General features: G+C 41.8%; 2 protein-coding genes and 1 long non-coding RNA gene across 6 annotated transcripts in view; 2 read left to right on the top strand and 1 right to left on the bottom strand.

The window, feature by feature from the left end:
- TRPM1 (transient receptor potential cation channel subfamily M member 1) overlaps window positions 1-8,215 on the top strand; it is a 111,248-nt gene extending 103,033 nt beyond the window's left edge. Inside the window, exons 28-30 of the mRNA XM_054837419.1 lie at window positions 1,573-1,772; window positions 2,913-3,045; window positions 4,904-8,215. Coding sequence (XP_054693394.1) covers window positions 1,573-1,772; window positions 2,913-3,045; window positions 4,904-6,182 — 1,612 coding nt within the window. The 3' untranslated portion in view covers window positions 6,183-8,215. The remainder of the gene's footprint in view (window positions 1-1,572; window positions 1,773-2,912; window positions 3,046-4,903) is intronic.
- On the bottom strand, window positions 1,590-16,626 carry LOC129210973 (uncharacterized). Its single transcript, XR_008578698.1, has 3 exons — window positions 16,078-16,626; window positions 3,686-3,793; window positions 1,590-1,725 (listed from the first exon to the last, which is right to left on the bottom strand). It is a non-coding gene; the product is annotated as an uncharacterized LOC129210973 (long non-coding RNA).
- MTMR10 (myotubularin related protein 10) overlaps window positions 15,703-17,755 on the top strand; it is a 41,364-nt gene continuing 39,311 nt past the window's right edge. The window contains exons 1-2 of one of the 4 annotated variants that reach the window (XM_054837414.1): window positions 15,703-16,095; window positions 17,539-17,599. In XM_054837414.1, coding sequence (XP_054693389.1) covers window positions 16,036-16,095; window positions 17,539-17,599 — 121 coding nt within the window. In that variant the 5' untranslated portion in view covers window positions 15,703-16,035. The remainder of the gene's footprint in view (window positions 16,096-17,538; window positions 17,600-17,755) is intronic. The other 3 variants (XM_054837411.1, XM_054837413.1, XM_054837415.1) reach the window with 3 other exon arrangements.

Here is a 17,755-nt window from a genome sequence, read left to right on the forward strand (position 1 = left end):
CCAGTCCAAGCAACGTGCATTATGCACATTTTTAATGTTATTCCACAAATCTATATTTAGACTTCTCTGGAGTAAAACTAAATAAATTTCTGGTGTTTGTTCTTTTTATCCACAGTTAACACATGCTTTTCCTGTCATGACCTAGGGATACAAAAAAGAAAAAAAAAAAATATCTGCTTGCTAGTAAGACTTACCAAACACACGACCTGAGAAAAGCAGGTGGTCTGTTCTTGATCCCCATAAACATGTAGTGTTGGAGGGCTTGTTGGCATAGCTGGTGTCACAACCACAAAAATAGTTCATCGTGTGCCCAGAAATCTACAGCTCACAAAGCCTGTCTTTCATTTTATGTATGTCGCTGAAAAGGTCATGAATTTTAAAGTGCTCAAATGCCAGTCACATCTCTAGGGGGAAGGGGAAGAATCTTACAATGGTAGCTATTATTGGCTGAAGGACCCAGGAATCAGCAGTTTGGGAAGTAGGTCGTGCTGTTAACTCCTGCCATCCCAGCATGGTTGCTAGGGGGTGAGGTCTAGCTGGGGAATTCGTGCTGTGCAGGAGACACAGAATGAAGGCAGATTGTCATTGATCATGTAAATAATCTCTTGTATACTTAGCCAAAAGAAACCAAAAGCTATGTGCACTCAAGAATTCTGTGGTTTCAAAGAGATGTTGTAACTGGTTTTGTGAATGTAGATATTCTAAAGCACAAAAAGTTAGAAAAGTGGACGAGAATATAAAAAAGGAAGTGCCAATATCATTATCATCATAGAAGTGGTGAGCTGTCCAAGCATACCTTAAAATAGCTTGAAAAGCTTTGTCAAAGAATGTAAAGTCTGCTTTCTCTTAGTATTTCATAACCTTGATTATTGTTAACTCTGTATTGAATACTAGCACTTATGCTCCTTCATATTCACTGAATTACAAAATAAAATGTCTTTATAACACACCTTGTTTTGGTGTAGAAATGATGAGGCCATGGCTTCCAAGAACGAATTCCTTTACAACAATATACACCATGTTTTCAAGTCAGAAGTTTGACTGAATAAAGTTTGAATGTAGGACATTTTGTGAAAACTTGAAAGTCTTCTATGTAGGTCAAGCTGATTAGCATATTAAAGGCAAACTATGTGAAGCTTCTGGGCTTAGCATACAAAATACCTTTCATGAATTTAATACTTAGTGTAATATCAAATACTGGCATGTGTTAAAAGAAATACTTTATAACCAAGCACCAAAATACCAAATATGTGATTGATAAATTGTGCAAGTTTCTTTTCACTAACACCTAAATGACTTTAGGAGCAAATAGTCTAAGAGGAGGACTGTTCTGGGTGGTACATAAGGGATGCAGAGCACCTTCTGTTTTGCTGCCCTCAGGAGGAGTAGTGAAATCATGAGTTCAAGTTCAGCATCAGTTCAGCAAGTTCAGCAGCATCAACAAAGAGCTGAACCAAGCAAGTCATGTGGTTTCATGTTGTTATTTAGCTGCTACTTTTCTCAACATAGTACTTGCTCAATGATAAATAAACTTAGGGGCCTAATAGAAACTGTACCTTTGTTCCCTTTCAGCAATACCTTCTTTGAGGTAAAATCAATATCCAACCAAGTCTGGAAGTTCCAGCGGTACCAGCTGATAATGACATTCCATGACAGACCTGTCCTCCCACCGCCGATGATTATCTTCAGTCACATCTACATAATCATCAAGCGAATCTGCTGTCGCTGCAAGAAGGGCGAAGGAGATCAGGATGAGCGTGACAGGGGACTGAGTATGCAAGAAACCTTATCTAAACTGAGCTCTTTGTGCCATATTAGCAGAAACCAGCAGCTTTTCCAATGCTAAACTATTTTGTTCATGTTGACAATCAAGTGTATTTGCTGAAGACAGAATGGGACAAAATTTATATCAAATTAACAGCTCTTGAGCTCCGTGGGCTCCTGAGAATATGCAATGCTGTGCTGCTAATGAAGACTTTCTTTAATGTGCTTTCTTAAAACAGTGAGATGGCATCTACTTAATCCAGCTTTACCAAGTTCTAGTGAATTCTATATGTTGGGAAGGGCAGATAGGAAATTGAGAAGAAGGGATCACAGTTTCAAATATCATCTGTAGCGTCAGCTCTGTGATTGTGAGCAATCTGTGTCTAAGAGTATCACCACTTTCATTTCTCTGTGTTAGAGATTTATCTGTTGTTTCACAGGGGAACTGTGAGGATTCTTCTCCTAACATACTTTGTTATTATTTTCATTCTGTGCCTCAATGAAATAATCAGATGCTTACAGTTACCCTGTATTTCTACATTTCACAGGAAACATATTTTGTAAGTAATTGTACTTCTGCACAATATGCTTCTGAGTTAAAAAAGGAAAAAAGTAAATGTAGCAGTCACTCCAAATACGAAGAGACAAATTCAAATACAGAATGAAATGTTCCTAAGAGCTTATATTTCCCTTGGATTTTCCTTACGTGATTATTAATTTTTGAAGCTCTTATCCAAAGAATATCTGGGAAACAATCTGTTATGTTAGATTATCTGTTGCCTATAACTGGCATCCTTTTAAGAACAATATTTGAATGAAGGAACAGTCAAACTGGCAGAGATTGCCCTAGTCTTTATCCTATAAACTCTAGTCAGTTTGTTCAATGTGTAGCTCTGCTGTTAAAAAGTACAAAGGTCATTGAGAAAATATAGCCCCCAGTGGATGGTGATAATGCATTACATTGCCTTCAGGGCTGTGGCTGTCTTTGGCTAAGCACTCATTTCCTATTTACAAAATCATTTGTTCTTTTAGTGCATGAGTAGAATCTGCAATATCTGTATGTCCAAAATAATCTGCTAAATTGGATTTAAATTGAGTACCAGAAGTTCAGAAAAAGGAAACTAATATTTTGTTGTTCTGTTTTGCAGAGTTATTTCTGAATGATGAAGAGCTAAAAAAACTGTATGAGTTTGAAGAGCAGTGTGTAGAAGAATACTTCCAGGAAAAAGAGGATGAGCAGCAATCATCTAATGATGAACGCATCAGAGTAACCTCTGAAAGGTATCTGTTATAAGAAAAAAACCACGCTGCTTATCTGAAACAATGTTTGCTTTTTTGTGTCTTCATTATAACTGAAGTTGAGTTAAAGTACAAAAGATTTAGATCTTGAAGAAAACCACCACCAATTCAGAAGCTGATCTGAATCCTGAGTAAATATCTGTGCAGGTGCAACTCTCACAAGAGCAAGCTTTTTGCTGTTCCTACTGGTATGTCACATGCCTGCTGGTTTGGGTAGCTTTGGTATAAGAACATTTTTGTTCGTGGTCAATTTTTTCCTCCTCGTCCATCTGAAGATCACAGTTACACTTTTTATCTGTTTGAGCAACTTACTACTTGTTGAGCTTCCAACAGCTCATCCAACCATGAGAAACATGTTGGAGCTCAATGACAAAAGCACTGAGGGTTCTTCCCTTGGACCTATGGTTTACGCTAGGGTCCAGCACTCACAGCTGCTGAATTTTAATCTCTGCCACAGATTCTTGTGGAAGCTTTGAACAAGGCGTTTAGCTTTTCAGTATGAACTTCCCCATTTAAAAGACAGGGAATATTCTATTCACATGTAAATCATTAAGCTATTCTAGGTAATGTTCGCATATTGCTGTGTAAGCACACAGTGATAATGGCAGCAGCACTTTTTTACCAGGTCACTTGGCAGGACTGTTCCCAAAGGCTCCTCCTGTTCTGTTAGTAGTTCTGAGTCAAAGGATGGGGTCTTTTGTCACTTCCTTGATATGATGAAAAATTCTCCCTGTAATGAAAATGATACACAGTTTAAACAGTCTTTCTCCTTAATCTACCTTACGGTATTTTGATGATGAAATACTCTCTATATGTGTGTGTGTGTATATATATATTCCTTTTAATATGTCTTATGAGACAGCTCTGTGAGCCGTGTAATGGATAAACATCTTTCTCTTGAAGGGAGGCCCTGAACATCTTGCATTATTATATGTGAATTTTGAGAATAGAGAAGTGAATGAAATCTGCTACGTGTATTCACGTAGTTTCTATCTCGCTATTTATCCCTGGCAATTTATCAAAATCTTAGCTATTGTGGCAGAGAATAAAGCAGGGCTGGTAAGCCTCACTGATTCACTATGGTCTATGGCCACAAAGCAGATCTGCTTATTTCTCATGGCTTCTTGCTCCAGATGCTTCATCATCTTTTGTGTGTGAGAGCAAAAGAATGTTAATTTAATTTCCACTGTTGATTTACTAGTGTATGATCTCTAAGTCACATTCTAATGCATTACTTTTATATGCATTCCTCTGGTACCATCACTTCCATTATGATATAAATGATAAAAGAAAATGGGAAAAAGTATTATTTTAATTGAACTAGACAATAATTCCACTTCCTTCAGCTGATACATAATTGAAAGGTGTTTCAAGAGCTAAAGTAATCCCACACACACCAGCACATATTCTCTCATACAGCTACAAAACCTGTTTTACAACATGCCTTGATGCTATTTTAAGTTGTCCTGTGAGCATGTCATTAGAAAGTATTTTTCATATAATTAATTCATGCTTCACAGTGAAAGAGGACACCTGAATGTGAAGTGGGTGGCACACTCAGAAATGTTAGTAGTAGGCTGTCCCTAAGGGCTGCAGCTGTTACATTCTCCTGCCATCTAAGTAAGGGCAAAGTTCAAATAGCCCTCTAATATGGTGTATGGAAAGCATAGATAACAAGAAAATGCACATCTTTTTGATGCTACACATAGAAAAAAAGAATAATGCATGATACATAGCACAAAATTCTGCCTTACAAAGAAATCAGTAGCTAGGTGCCTATAACAGGTTACTGCACCATTCCACAGCTTCTGTTCTATGCTTCCTCTTTTATACCCAACAGAGTTGAAAATATGTCTATGCGGCTTGAAGAAGTGAATGAAAGAGAACATTTCATGAAAGCTTCTCTTCAAACAGTCGACCTTCGACTCTCTCAGTTGGAAGAACTATCTGGTCGGATGGTGAATGCTCTTGAGAAGCTGGCAGGTATTGACAAATCTGAGCTGACATATACACGTTCACGGGCTTCGTCTGAGTGTGATGCTGCATATCTCCTAAGGCAAAGCAGCATTAACAGCTCTGATGGCTACAGCATGTACAGATACCATGTCGGTGGTGATGAGTTAACATACGATGACACTGCCACTCCTATGTCACCAGCCATGGGATTGCGTAAAAAAGCCCATTCTATTGGTACCAAAGAAGATGGAGCAGACCCACGGATGCTGGTTCCAGAACACCACACCAGCCTCCATTATACTTCTAGTGCTAATGCAGTCACCGCAGCAGATTACAGTAAATCTACATTAGAAATTGCACAGAATGTTTCCAGACCCCATTCTGGTTCAGGTGGGTTTGGTGATGAAAAGCAGGGGATTTTCAAGAGTGATGGAATGGTTCCTCGAAGTATAAACCAGATGGATGCTGTTAAGAACAGACAATCAGTACCAAGATCAGATTTTCAGAACACTCAGTTAAAAGTAGAACGTACCAAGTTAGAAGCAACCATCTCTTATCCCTTGGACAAATCTAAAGCAATGCGGTATTTTCCTCCTGAAACATTCAGTGCTTGTCAAACCACTATGATGAAGTCAAGGAGCTTTATATTTGCACAGGGTGGGAAGCTGGTTGGAGGAGTTAACAACTGGACCACAGAGTATAGTACCATCATGGATCAGGTGTGCCCTTCTACAATTGAACAGTGGGCCACAGAGTGGAAATATGAAGTTGAACAGCAACTTTCTCAAGAACGTCCTCCAGAATATCCTGGTTTTACCTCTGACGCAGAAAGGCAAGCAGAGCGGAAACAGTTACAGGCAGACACAGACGATGACAGTGATGTTGGTGAAGCAGGTATGAGTGCCTCTTACACCTCTATGCCTGCCACTGCAAAGGCTGAGAAAGAGAATTTACTATCAGTAAAGCCAGAAAGGACTTCTGGGTTCCCATCAGTACGATCAAAGAGTTTGCACAGCCATTCTCGGAAAGCCAAGTCTGTAAAGGACAAATTAAATAGACCAGGACATGCCAGCAGCGTAACTAATTTGGTAGTAGCATTTGGCAGCGCAACAGAAGAACAGAAAGCTAAGCAAGAAAGTGCATCCACGGAAACTGAATGTTAAAGTGGCTTATGACCCCTTTTATTGACAGTCAAGAAAGCAGCATGACTAATTGAACAAATTATGGATTTTTAAATTAATTTCTAAAGAAGAATTTTGCATATATTTGTTTCTTTTAATTGTAAACTTAATGGATATATGTTCTGTTCTTAAATGCTTGCTGGGTCAGGTGAAAGGGAGATGTTCTTTCAGAGGCAGATAAAAAGTAGGCATAGTCCACAGATGCCCATGGTATAGATCTTTCTTTGTTCCATTTCAACCTCTCTCATAAGCTCATTTACTGACAAGCTCTTTATAAAAGCTCTTGAAAGAAGGACAATACTATCATGTAATAATTTAGAAAATGTTTTTTCTTCTTTTTTATCAGAAGACTTCTTAAACTGAACAATTTTTATCCAGCCTTAGTTTTTATCTTTACTTATGCAGCTGGTTTCTTTGTGGCCATTGTGTTTTTCAGATCAAAACAAAATTGTTGGAGGCAAGGAAAAATTATGCAGTCCCCTCTTTCACTTCCGATTTCATGCATGCTTCTGAGATCCTCATTCAGAAAGGCACAGCATAGCAGTTTTCATCCACTAAAATAGGTCTAAGTGGCAAAATACAGTTGTGTTTGGAGAAACCTGACCCGGAAAGCCATGTGTAGACATATTCTTGACCTGTCTTTGAACTTTAGTGACATAATCTTGCTTTCAGGATCATATCTGTCCCCATCCCAAAGCATGCTGACAGCCTTAAACTGTTGAAGAACAGTGATCATTGTTTCAAAATGTTTAGGGAGATTTTAAGTCTATGAAGTATGTGTAGATTTTAATAACATGAATCCAAAATCTGCAGTAAAGTTTTGTATAAATGGGAATCCTTGTAGAGTAAGAATCTGGCTTTTTTTTTTAAATGCCTGCAAGGGAAAACAAAACAGGAAAGGTGTTCTGATCAGGTGAGATCAAAATGTAGCCAATCTGTGTTTGAAGCAAACCTACTGTGATAAATTCGTCTTTCATTTTGCAATTTCATTATGACAACACATGAGGAACAAGGAACAGTTTCTAGGAGTCAGTCTAAACAAAAAACAAATTTTCCAGATAAGAATAGAAATTTCATACATTTTCTTGAGTAAATTTCAAAAACAAATGTCAAAGGGAAAAAAGTCTCTACAGCAGAAGTGTTTTATATCCATTAATGACTAAGACTGGAAATCCACATCTATAGGTACAGTTTCCCAGCACACTTCTCTCAACAGTGGCATTCTAAGTACTAGGTTTTGATAGTTTTCTTCATAATAGTATGTTATTTGCCTCATTCTTCTCTGTTACCTTTTAGGAATTTTGTTTTCCCAAATACTCGGTACCTCTCTTTGCAGGGGATGCATACCATTGAACAGACAAGAAAGAAAATGAGTTAAAGGCATGTTACTTGTTCACAGAATACTGGTCAAAAGTTTATGCGTAACTTATTAACCATCAGGACTTATTTATATACTATTTTGAAAGGACAGAATTTCTTTTTTTCCCCCACCATCAGCTCCACGGTATGTAGGTCTCAGTATCCCCCTTGATAATGCTGCTTACAGCATTTTGAAATGCAGAGATTGATGGAACACTACAAATGCATTGATAGCATCACCTTTTTATTGTTTGTATTATATTTTCATAATCCATCCATACTTATACCTTGAAGTACTGTTACCGTAGTGAATGATCACGGTAACTGCATGGACATTTCTGAAAGTTCAGTCGTCGTTTACTATGGATTTTTGCTGGTTTGGTCTTATTAACAGGTTTACTGGTTTCACTGTTGTCAGGATGGTGTTGACATTTTGCTTTTCATGTGGGCTTCTCTTTTATTCAACTTTAGCGAACTTGACATTTTCTAAAAACAGAATGATATTTGAAATTGTTTCACTTCCATGTTTACTTCTGTGTTACCATTCTATGCAACTACATAGCCATTTTGTATGTGTGGTTAAAATAGCCTCCTATTTGCCAATGCCTTTTTATTGTTTGCCTGCACACTCACCAGAAACTGATTCATTAACAAACACAAAGGGATGCAGCTTTTCAGCACTTTGCTAAACAAGCAGTATGCATTGTGGAACAAAATTCAGTGTGTTGCATACCTCTTGTTACATTGTCTTTATAAAATGTGTGTTAAATCATGCTCTGTTTGACCAGTTATTTTTTTAGCATTTACATTACCAAATTATCACATAGCATGTAGATTTCAAACAAAAACATTTTACCTTTGTATTTATTTACTTCCTTTGTGTAAAAATATTTATAAAGAAACACATGAAAAAGATGTGAAATTAATTCAGTATAACAAATTTTTCACTATCATGATAGCAAAACACTTCACTTACCTGTTTCTTCTTACGCAGTACATGGGCTGAATATTTTCTAAGCAAAGTTTCTTTTTTTAACATTTGCCAGTAATTTTCCATAAAGGTCTTTATACAGTGATGACTTTATAAAGCTTGGATGTTTTCTGTGCTCTTGCATAGCATGAACGGAAATGACAACCTCTCTGCCATTAAATGTGAAGTAACCACACTGACTTTGGCAAGAGTTATTTTAGACATACACCATTTTAATAGGATCTAAATATGGCTCTGTATGTGCATAGAAGACCAGTAGTAGAGTTGGAGCACACTAAACAGAACAATGATCAACACATTTGCATGTCTGCCTACGTGCTTTCTTGAATACTGGCTGAAAGGATGCAAGCTCAGAGTCTGCGTTTCTGAAGAGGCATGTTTAATACTGCTTTTCAGGAAGGTGCATCGCTCCTACTGCGAAGTATGCAGTGACTCCACAGCAGTGTCACTGTGAATTCCACTTTTTTATTATGTGCTTGACCTACACTGAATCAGGTCAAGCCTGAAGAGTACGTACTCTAAGGCTCTGTCAATGCAGAGACATTACCCTGAGGTAATTTAAGTTTGGTTGCCTTACAGTATCTTGCAATACAGACATTTCCCTCTCCCTCAAGGCAAATGGTTTAAACACAGTGACTAATTGTAATATAACTATACCAGCTGATTCCATGAATTACCCTTTTTTACATTGCATCCTTCTGGGACTAGCTGGACTTTGCTTTTGCAAGCCTCTTCTATTGCAGAGTCACTCTTTCCATTTTAGATGCTGGATTTTGATACCTGAGAGCCAAGGAAGTCCATTTTCCATATTATTTAGTAATGAATTAAAGTAGCCATTGAAACCTTCCAGCTATGGTTTCTCCATACTGCTTCTTTGGATGCTTTCCTGGGCTCTGGGCTTGACTGTCATCTTTGGCAAAATGTAGATCTGTCCTTCTAAATAAAACTTAAAAGAATACAAGTATCTGTAAGGGCTTGTCAGAAAACAGGAACATGAGGAGAATGCATGACCAAGGATGTCAACAGGATTATTTCCTTAGATCTGCAAGATCAACAGGATTGTGCCCTGTTACAGGTGTTCTGGGTAGTTAACCCACTGACACAAAGCCAGTTTGCTGCCAAGCACTTGCTATGGAGGAGGTGAGTTTTCAGAGTGATGGCAGCATTTGGACACATTGCTGGGGTCCCACCTAGTAGTGCCAATGCCAGCGTATCACTTCTGCACCACTGTCCTGACTGGTCACTTCTAGTTGTACTAGTAGCACACTCAAAAGCTTGTTACAAGCAAAAAGGAGACACACTTTGTATGTAAAGTCAGGATTTTATTGTTAGTGTAACAAATTTTAACAGTCTAATATATGAATTATTATTAGCCTAGATCTAACTACAGGAGAGGAGAGACAAGAAGAGCGGAGAGAAAACAATACTGCTATATTACTACAGGAAAAAAACCAATAAGGTAAAATTGATATATGTGCACTTCCTACTATCTACCCTTTTTTTTTGACGTTACGCTCACACTTGCACTGATCCGCTGGGACTAGTGGTCACTGGCTGCAAGGGGGCTAGTGAGGAAATATTGCCAGCTGTCAGCATCCCAGGTCTTTCACTAGGATAAGCATGATGTTGATGATATTGGTTTCTTTTTATTTTTTGCTTGCTTAGGGGCATTTTTATGTTTGCTACCAACTTTACATATTGTTTTTTTCATTGGCTTTCAAATCCTACAATTACGCCTGAATTTCCTAGTCATTAGAAAAATTGCTTTCATGGCTGAACAAAGGAAGGGACAGTTCGAGGCAGGATAAGGCAAGTTCAGACAAAGCAATCCTGACAAGCCTCTGTCCCGAGGCCTTACAAAGTCAGCATAAAGCCTGTGGCCTGTGAGGAGCAATGACAACATTCTCTTTACCAGGCTAGGAGGCTGCATTAGCCCTAGAGGTGTTTTCGTCTCACTACAGCCACTGCAAATAAATGCTCTGCTGTGTGCAGTGGTCACCTGAACAGAATATTTCAGCCTAATTGTGGATTTTGATTGCCCATTGGGATCCAACATCAGACAGACAGGCAAAACAGATGTAAGGACCTGGTTGATATGGCTATTTAAGGCCCATTTCAGCTGGTGCCAGGGCCCAGGGGAAGTGGGGTACAAAAAACAGTACACAGCAGTAGTTTGGATTGCAGGCTGACACACCACGAGCCTTGGGAGAAGTGAGACAAGAACTACAGATTTCCTTAAAACCACAATCTTCTTTTGCTTTTTTCAACTTTCAGCCTTCTCTGCAGAAACAAAATTTGATATGGCAAAGCGGTGCTTTATGGCTGATGCCCTGTATCTTTACAATGGATGTAAGGTATGTGTTAGTAATAGGCTTTAAATTAGTCTTTGCAGTTCAGCCAAAATATTTAAGTGCCTGTATCCACCTTTTGTGTGGTGTTAAATTTAATGAAAAAGGAGTTGCATAATTTCATCTCCCTGCTCCTTTTGTCTCTACAACATTAAAATCCCTATGAAATCGCAGTGCTTCATACTGCATGATTCTAGATGCAAGTATTTCCCTTTTCTTGCACTAATTGGACTGCTATGCTCAGCAACCTAGTACCTGAGCAGACCAACAGCCTTCAAAAATGGCCATAGAAAAAGATTGGATTCTAGTTTAGGAGCACTGGTGATCTGATAGTCACTATCACAATACCTATGTAAAATAACCCGAGCCAAGGTGGAACATTGTACCAATTAATAGCTCCAAATAGCTCTAGGCATGTAATATTTATATAATGATTAACAAGAAAAGTACCCTTATGTAACATAACAAAGTTCAACATCGTTAAATCTCTACACTGAGGATACTACCTCCGCTTTGCACATGTGCCTTGTAAAGGAGGCTTTTTTCCTGAGATACCTCAAGAAGCTAAAACTTTTGCATAGTTTTTATATCTTTTGTATATCTTTGGCCAAGACTATAAAAGTTGCTAGTTTATGTAAATAACCACATTCTAAATATTCTTCATCAAGGACAGTCAGGAAAGAGGTTATGTGTTTGGTTTTTTTCAACTGCTTAATAAATTTAAGACAATGTTTTTCTTCTATAAGAGGTAATACAGACCTGTAGGGCTGGCTTCCTCACACGTCCCCAGCTAAAGTCATACACTTTGGAGTGCAGGCTGCGGCCACCTGGGTGTGCAAACTATTGAGTGCACAAGTACGGAAGTGTCCAGGTTAAGTAATAAACTGTACCACTTTCAGTGAAAAATAGAACAGACTTTCGTCAGTGAATCCCTGACTTTGCAGACTTGCCACATACTTGCTGTAGCTCTGGGCACGTAGCTCAGCTGTGAAATCAGACAACACGTATGTCTTTGTGTCTTGGAGTTCAAACCAATAATTGAACCATTCTTCGGAAAGCTATGAAAACATGGAAGTTGCCATAGAAATACAGGCCTGGAAGAGATCATCTACACTGAAGCAAGTTCAACAATGTTGATAGTATCAGTGGCAGATGGTGGTCTAACCTGTTCTTGAACATGTCTAATGAAAGCCATTCTCTAATCTGCAGAGAGATCAAATGGGACCATTATGAAAATCTGTTCTGATTTAACCCTAGCCCTCAGGCATTGCACAAGCCAAAGGATTTCACCAACCACAGAGCTGTCTTGTGAGGTTGTACCAGAAAGTTTAGGAAGATACCTAATCTGATGTGCCATAAATTCAGCAGGTTATGCACCATAGCCATAGCTAAGCAGGTAATTACCTTTGCTGTTACAAACAATTTGCACTGCATGTAAAAAGAGGCCCCAGGACACTGCCACACAGCAGTATCCTGGGGTCTGATACCACCAGGAGAGCAAGCCAAGCTAGTTCTGGTAAGGGTCCTGGTTGGTCTAGCACGCAGGAGATATCACTGAGTAACTTAATGTTGAGGCAAGGAAAATAAGTGCACTGCATAAAAAATGGTATTTTTTTAAATTAATGAGAATAAAAATAGACATCTGCAGTCTTTTCAGTTCAGCTGGCTTTGTTGCATAGCTAGCTTCCCACCATTCCTTCAAGACTGTTCTCACAGAACAAAAGCATTCTCAGAAACCTCTGTTTTAGCAGAACTGTTTGGAAAAAGCAAGTGACGCAAGCCGGGATGGCTGGAGATGGGCAGGCAGTTGAGTGCATTGCCAAAAAGGAGTCAGGGGATAAGAGGTTTTCCCTGCCTGTCCTGCCTGCCCTACTCCCACCTGACTGCCTATCCTGCCTGCCTAGCCTGACCTGCCCTACCTGCCCTCTTGCCTTGTCTGCCCTGCCCTGCCTGCCTATCCTGTCCTACTTGCCTGTCCTGCTCTGCCTGTCTGCACTGCCTGCTTGTATCCCACTGCAAGTTGTGACAGTATTAACTTGCTCCTCCAAAATACTCACTTCTGTCAAATTGGCGTTCTCCTCCCACTGGCATAAAACTCTTCCAGTGGCAACTTGTTACCAGTTCCAACAACAATCCTCACAAATCTTGTGATCTTACATTTACTGAGAGCTTAGTTTTGATTTTGTTTGTTCCTTTTCAGAACAGCACTGCAATTTAAATGTGTCAGTGCAGTCCTTAATGGAAATTTGTGCTATCCTATGCTCGTTCCCTCAAGAGTAAGATTGCATTTGCAGCCACTCCTTAGAAGGCTCTGTGCTGATGCAGGAACATTCTTGTAATTCTGATGTAGTATAAACAATTGTCATTTTTAATAGCACTGGCAAATTTGTTCTATGCGATTTCAAGCCTAGCTGATTTGGGCCAGTTTCTGCCTTCCTCGCCCCCTTGCTTTCTCTTCCCCCTTTTCTGATTTTAATTTCCTTTCAACAATGTTCTGAATATGAACAAAAAAGTTTAAAGAAGAATAAAGATGAGGGCAAGTCCCGCAGTATTTCTCACTTATTGAACATCCAAGGGATTTAGCCTGTGAAGGAGGTAAGTCACCAGCAGGAGAGGAGCTGTGGCTTGCTCTCACAGCACTGTCAGGACTCAGCATTATACCAGCAGCAGCTTCTGCAGCACAGTGCACTCTCTAAAATGGACAGGGGCTGAGCCTGAGACCATACCAGGCTGAATAATGCCACTTAGACAATGAAGTTTGCAGCATAAAATAAAAATCTTACATTTGAAAATGCAGGATATAGTGAACTGTCTGCCAACACCAAATAAGACAAGACCCTTGTGCAAAGAGGTGCACTTGTTTTAAAAAAACTGCACAATGGGGTTATTTTTATCTTCTCCACCTGCAAGTCCAAGAGTAGTGTATTGTTAAGGAGGTGCTTGCTGGTGTTCGCCCCTGGGCTGTTGAATAGTTTTAAATGTATGCACATGTACTTCTTTCTTCAACCTAGGCAGGTGCCAGTGGGTTGTTTCCCTCCTCACTGCTCAAACAAACCTCCCTGCTAGCGGCATTGGGGTGTCTCGTCTATGTCGGGCAATCCAGACTGGGCCCTAAAGTCTGTTCTTTCATTGAACATCCACCTTCACAAAAAAAATCCTGGGGGCTATAATGCAATATAATGTGTTTCCTATTAATGATGGTAGGGGAAGACGTTGACCCCGCAGCTGATACTGGGTGCAGCATCTGTCATTTTGTGTCTAAAGATGTGTCCATTTTTCTGGAGTCTTTTAGTTCTTTACTATCTTTATGTCATGGTGATATTACAACACTGTTACCCTGTAGCAGGCCTGTACTGATGTTCTGTTGCATGTGAGCTGTTACAGAAGAATGACAGTATGCTGACCAAAACCATGCTTTTTAATAAGGTGAGGCTGCAGTGCCCAAATACCAGCAGTTAATTTGGTAGGTCCTGGCTTTCAACTCTTGCCCCTAAACCATGGGCCTTGCATTGAACTACGCTTGGCTCATAGCTAGAACCATCACCATGGTGCACCAGCTGTGGGGGGAGTACCGGCAGGCACAGGGAACCAGCAGCCCTTCTTACCCTACCCAATGCATCAGACCTGGCTTCAAACTCTGGAGAGGCCTGGCTCGTTTTACCCAATTCCTTTGTGCTTGGCCCTCCAGCAGGAGAGCCTGGACTCTCCCCCTTCCTTAGGTCTCACCGCTGATGGACCTATGTGGTCCCACTCTGGGGCTGTCCATCCAGACTGTTTGTTCTTGTAGGAGCTGTTTCCACTGTGGAGGCCAAGTTCATTGGAGTCAGTGCTCACATAAACACCTGCAAGAGGGACCTTTAAGGGTGTCAAGGGCCACTAAAGGAATGTGAGTAGTTACTCAGTCTCCTACTTATCAAAAGAGATAGCAGTATTAGATTTTGGCAGTCGAGGTGGGCAACCGTGTTATTTCCATGTTCTAGAGAAGCTCAAGTGAGCAATCCATGAGTGCCTGGAAAGCTGTAGGAAGGGGCATGACAGCGACATTGGATCTGCATCCACCTCCTGCAGTCAGCACGGTTACAGCAAGAGGTGACTGTGTGGCAGCAGCCTCAAGGCTTCACCCCTAGATCACATACTTTCCACGGCTCTGACGTGATACACCTTTTATAAAAGGTGACAGTAAGAACTCGGTAGTTGATTCATGCTGGAGCTGGATTTTTACTGCTGATGTGAGACAACTCTGGGTCGCAATAAAAGCCTGCTGTTGCAGGCCCCGTGCGGAGGTTTCACAGTCTCCCCGTGGCTCAGAGGCCACACTGTGGAAATCCTCTGCTTCAGTCCTGGTTTTAATGTCCCCACGCAGGCCCCCGTGTTTGTGATTGCCCTTCTCCCGTGAGGGCCAGGCAGAGCCAATCTCGCCACTTGCCCAGAGGCAGTGCCGAGCAAGAGCTCCCACCGGCGGGGTCCTGGCCTGCCCTCGGGAGGCTCCACCCCGAGCAGGGGACGGGGGTGAGCCAGGGCTCCCAGGGAAGCAGTAAGGTTCGGTAGCCGAAACCCACTGTCAGTCTGGTCAGACATAACGGTGCCGGCCGCAGTTGCCGTTACGGGAAGTGTCCCTGAAAAGCGGACAAACGTTAATTACTCGGCTGCCGGCCCCCGCCGGACTGCGGCCGCTTGGGCCCTCCGCGCCGCCGTACGGAGGCCGCTGCCCCCGCCCCCTCGCTCCCCCCAATATGGCCGCCCCGGCAGAACCCGCCTCAGCTCTCTGCCCGCTGGGGCCGCCGCCGCTCGCCCGCCGCTGGCGGTAGACAGCCGCTGGGCCGGCAGGCGGCCGCCCTCGCGGGGAGGCGGAGGGAGCCGCGGGGGGGAGGGGGGCTCCATGAGGGGTTGCGGCAGCCCCAGGCCGGGCCTGCCCAGGCGGCTGACTCCTCCCTTGGGGAAGGAGGGTGCGCTGGGGCCGCCTCCGCCCGCCGGGGCCGCCGCCGTGTGACTGGGAGCTCGCAGCCCCGAGTGGCTGCGGGGCGCCGGGCCTGAGCCGGCGGGCGTCGACACCCTGCCCCCGCGGGACGGGGCCTCCTGGGCCCGGCCCGGCCCGCCGCTCCCTCCCGGCCCGCCGGGGTCCCCGCCGGCAGCAACAATGTTTTCTCTCAAGCAGCCCAAGCCCACCTTCAAGTCCTACCTTCTGCCGCTGCCTCAGGTAACAGCCTTTCATTTCCATTAGCGACCTGCTCGGCTCTTCCCCTCCCTGCCTTGGCCGAGGTGCCGCCGCCGGGTCTGCCCTCCGGCGCAGCGGCGGCCGGGCCGGCCCGGAGCGGGGCCTGTGGGGTGCCTGGGGCTCTGCCCGGAGCTTCTCCCCCGCTCGCCTGGAGGTTACCGGCCTCGCGGGGTAGTAAACCAGCACCTGCGCGTCTCTGCTGCGGCTTCCGAAGGGCCCCTAGGAATAGGGAAACAAAAGCTGTGCGGCGGGTTGGAAGTGCAGCCTGTTGGCCTCTTGGTCTTTGAAGTCGTGGACAAACATAAAGTGAGCATATGCTGGTGGCAAGCCCAAGCTTTGGTCGAGGAGCAGAACTTCTGTCAAAATCAAGTCTTGTGTTGATTCCAAAATAATCTCACACTGGCCGGTTTTAAAGTTATGAATAATCCTTCAGGTGTTTGGGCTTGCTTTCCTCTTTGTGCTGGGTGGGTCCAGCATTATCCGCGTTCACGCTGTGAAACACTTTGAGGAGAAAACAGCTGGTGCTTGTCTGTTACGCAAAAAATTAAAACACGCACTGTAGCCGTTGTTTTACATTTAAAACTTGGCTGATGGTATAAATAAGAAAATCAAGTCTATATGTCACGTATATATAGGGCATATAGTATCAAGTATATCTAGTAGAACCACCGGGGTTTTTGTATGGTCTGGGTGTGCACTTGACAGAATGTGATTTTATTTCTAAATTTAGATAAGTCAGGACTTCTTCTAGCAACATGTTTGACATTGTGAAAAAGCAAAAATGACACAACTTCTTGGTACAAGTAAAATGTCGATGCAACATAGTTCTGGATATTTCTAGTCCTGGGAAATGGCAATATCGCTGTCAGTGTAGGAACCATAAGCGTTGTTATTTCACTGAAGGTTCCAGTCTTTTTATAGAAGTATTTTTATTTTTAAGGTTTGGAATTCAAATGCAAGTAAGCATGTATGTGTTCTAGGCCTTAACTTTTTTGGAAATTTTGGCTATGTCGGAAAGTCATGCATGTTAAAAGTTGGTAGAGAGTTTTGTACTAACTTGAATGTCCATATCTGCGTGAAGCTTATTGTAGGATTGGAGCCTTTATGAAATGTCAAGCCAAATTGGTTTTCATTCATCCTGTGACTTGTTATAGCTGAGGTTACACAATTAGTTAAACATTAGTACTTTAAATGTTATATTATTATTCTGGTACAAAACTAAATGTAGACAAAAATGTTAGTATCTGTACAGAAAACTGTTCCTATGATTGGATCCTAGCTCTTTAAGATCAAATTTTTAAGTTAAAAGAACAACTTTCTCCTTTGCCCAAATAGATGAGACTTGTGTCTGACTCTAAAGTTCTGATTCTTAAGTAAATTCTCTTCTATTTTTTTTCCTCCTCCCCCCTCCCCCCCCCCCTTCAGGCTGATGACCATATAATGTCAGAACCAAGGATTAAAAAACTGGAACCAGTACTTTTGCCAGGTAGGCATAAATCAGAAATTTGACAGATACCTCAACAAGGATATATTTAAGCTTTTTATTTATTATAATAGAATTGGTAAAATGTAAATAGTTTTCCCTATTTTACTGTGGTTATTGATTTTGGTATATTTTAATCTTAGTATATTCCTTGAAGGA

Source organism: Grus americana, chromosome 10 (assembly GCF_028858705.1).
Source record: "Grus americana isolate bGruAme1 chromosome 10, bGruAme1.mat, whole genome shotgun sequence".
NCBI classification, from domain to species: Eukaryota; Metazoa; Chordata; class Aves; order Gruiformes; family Gruidae; genus Grus; species Grus americana.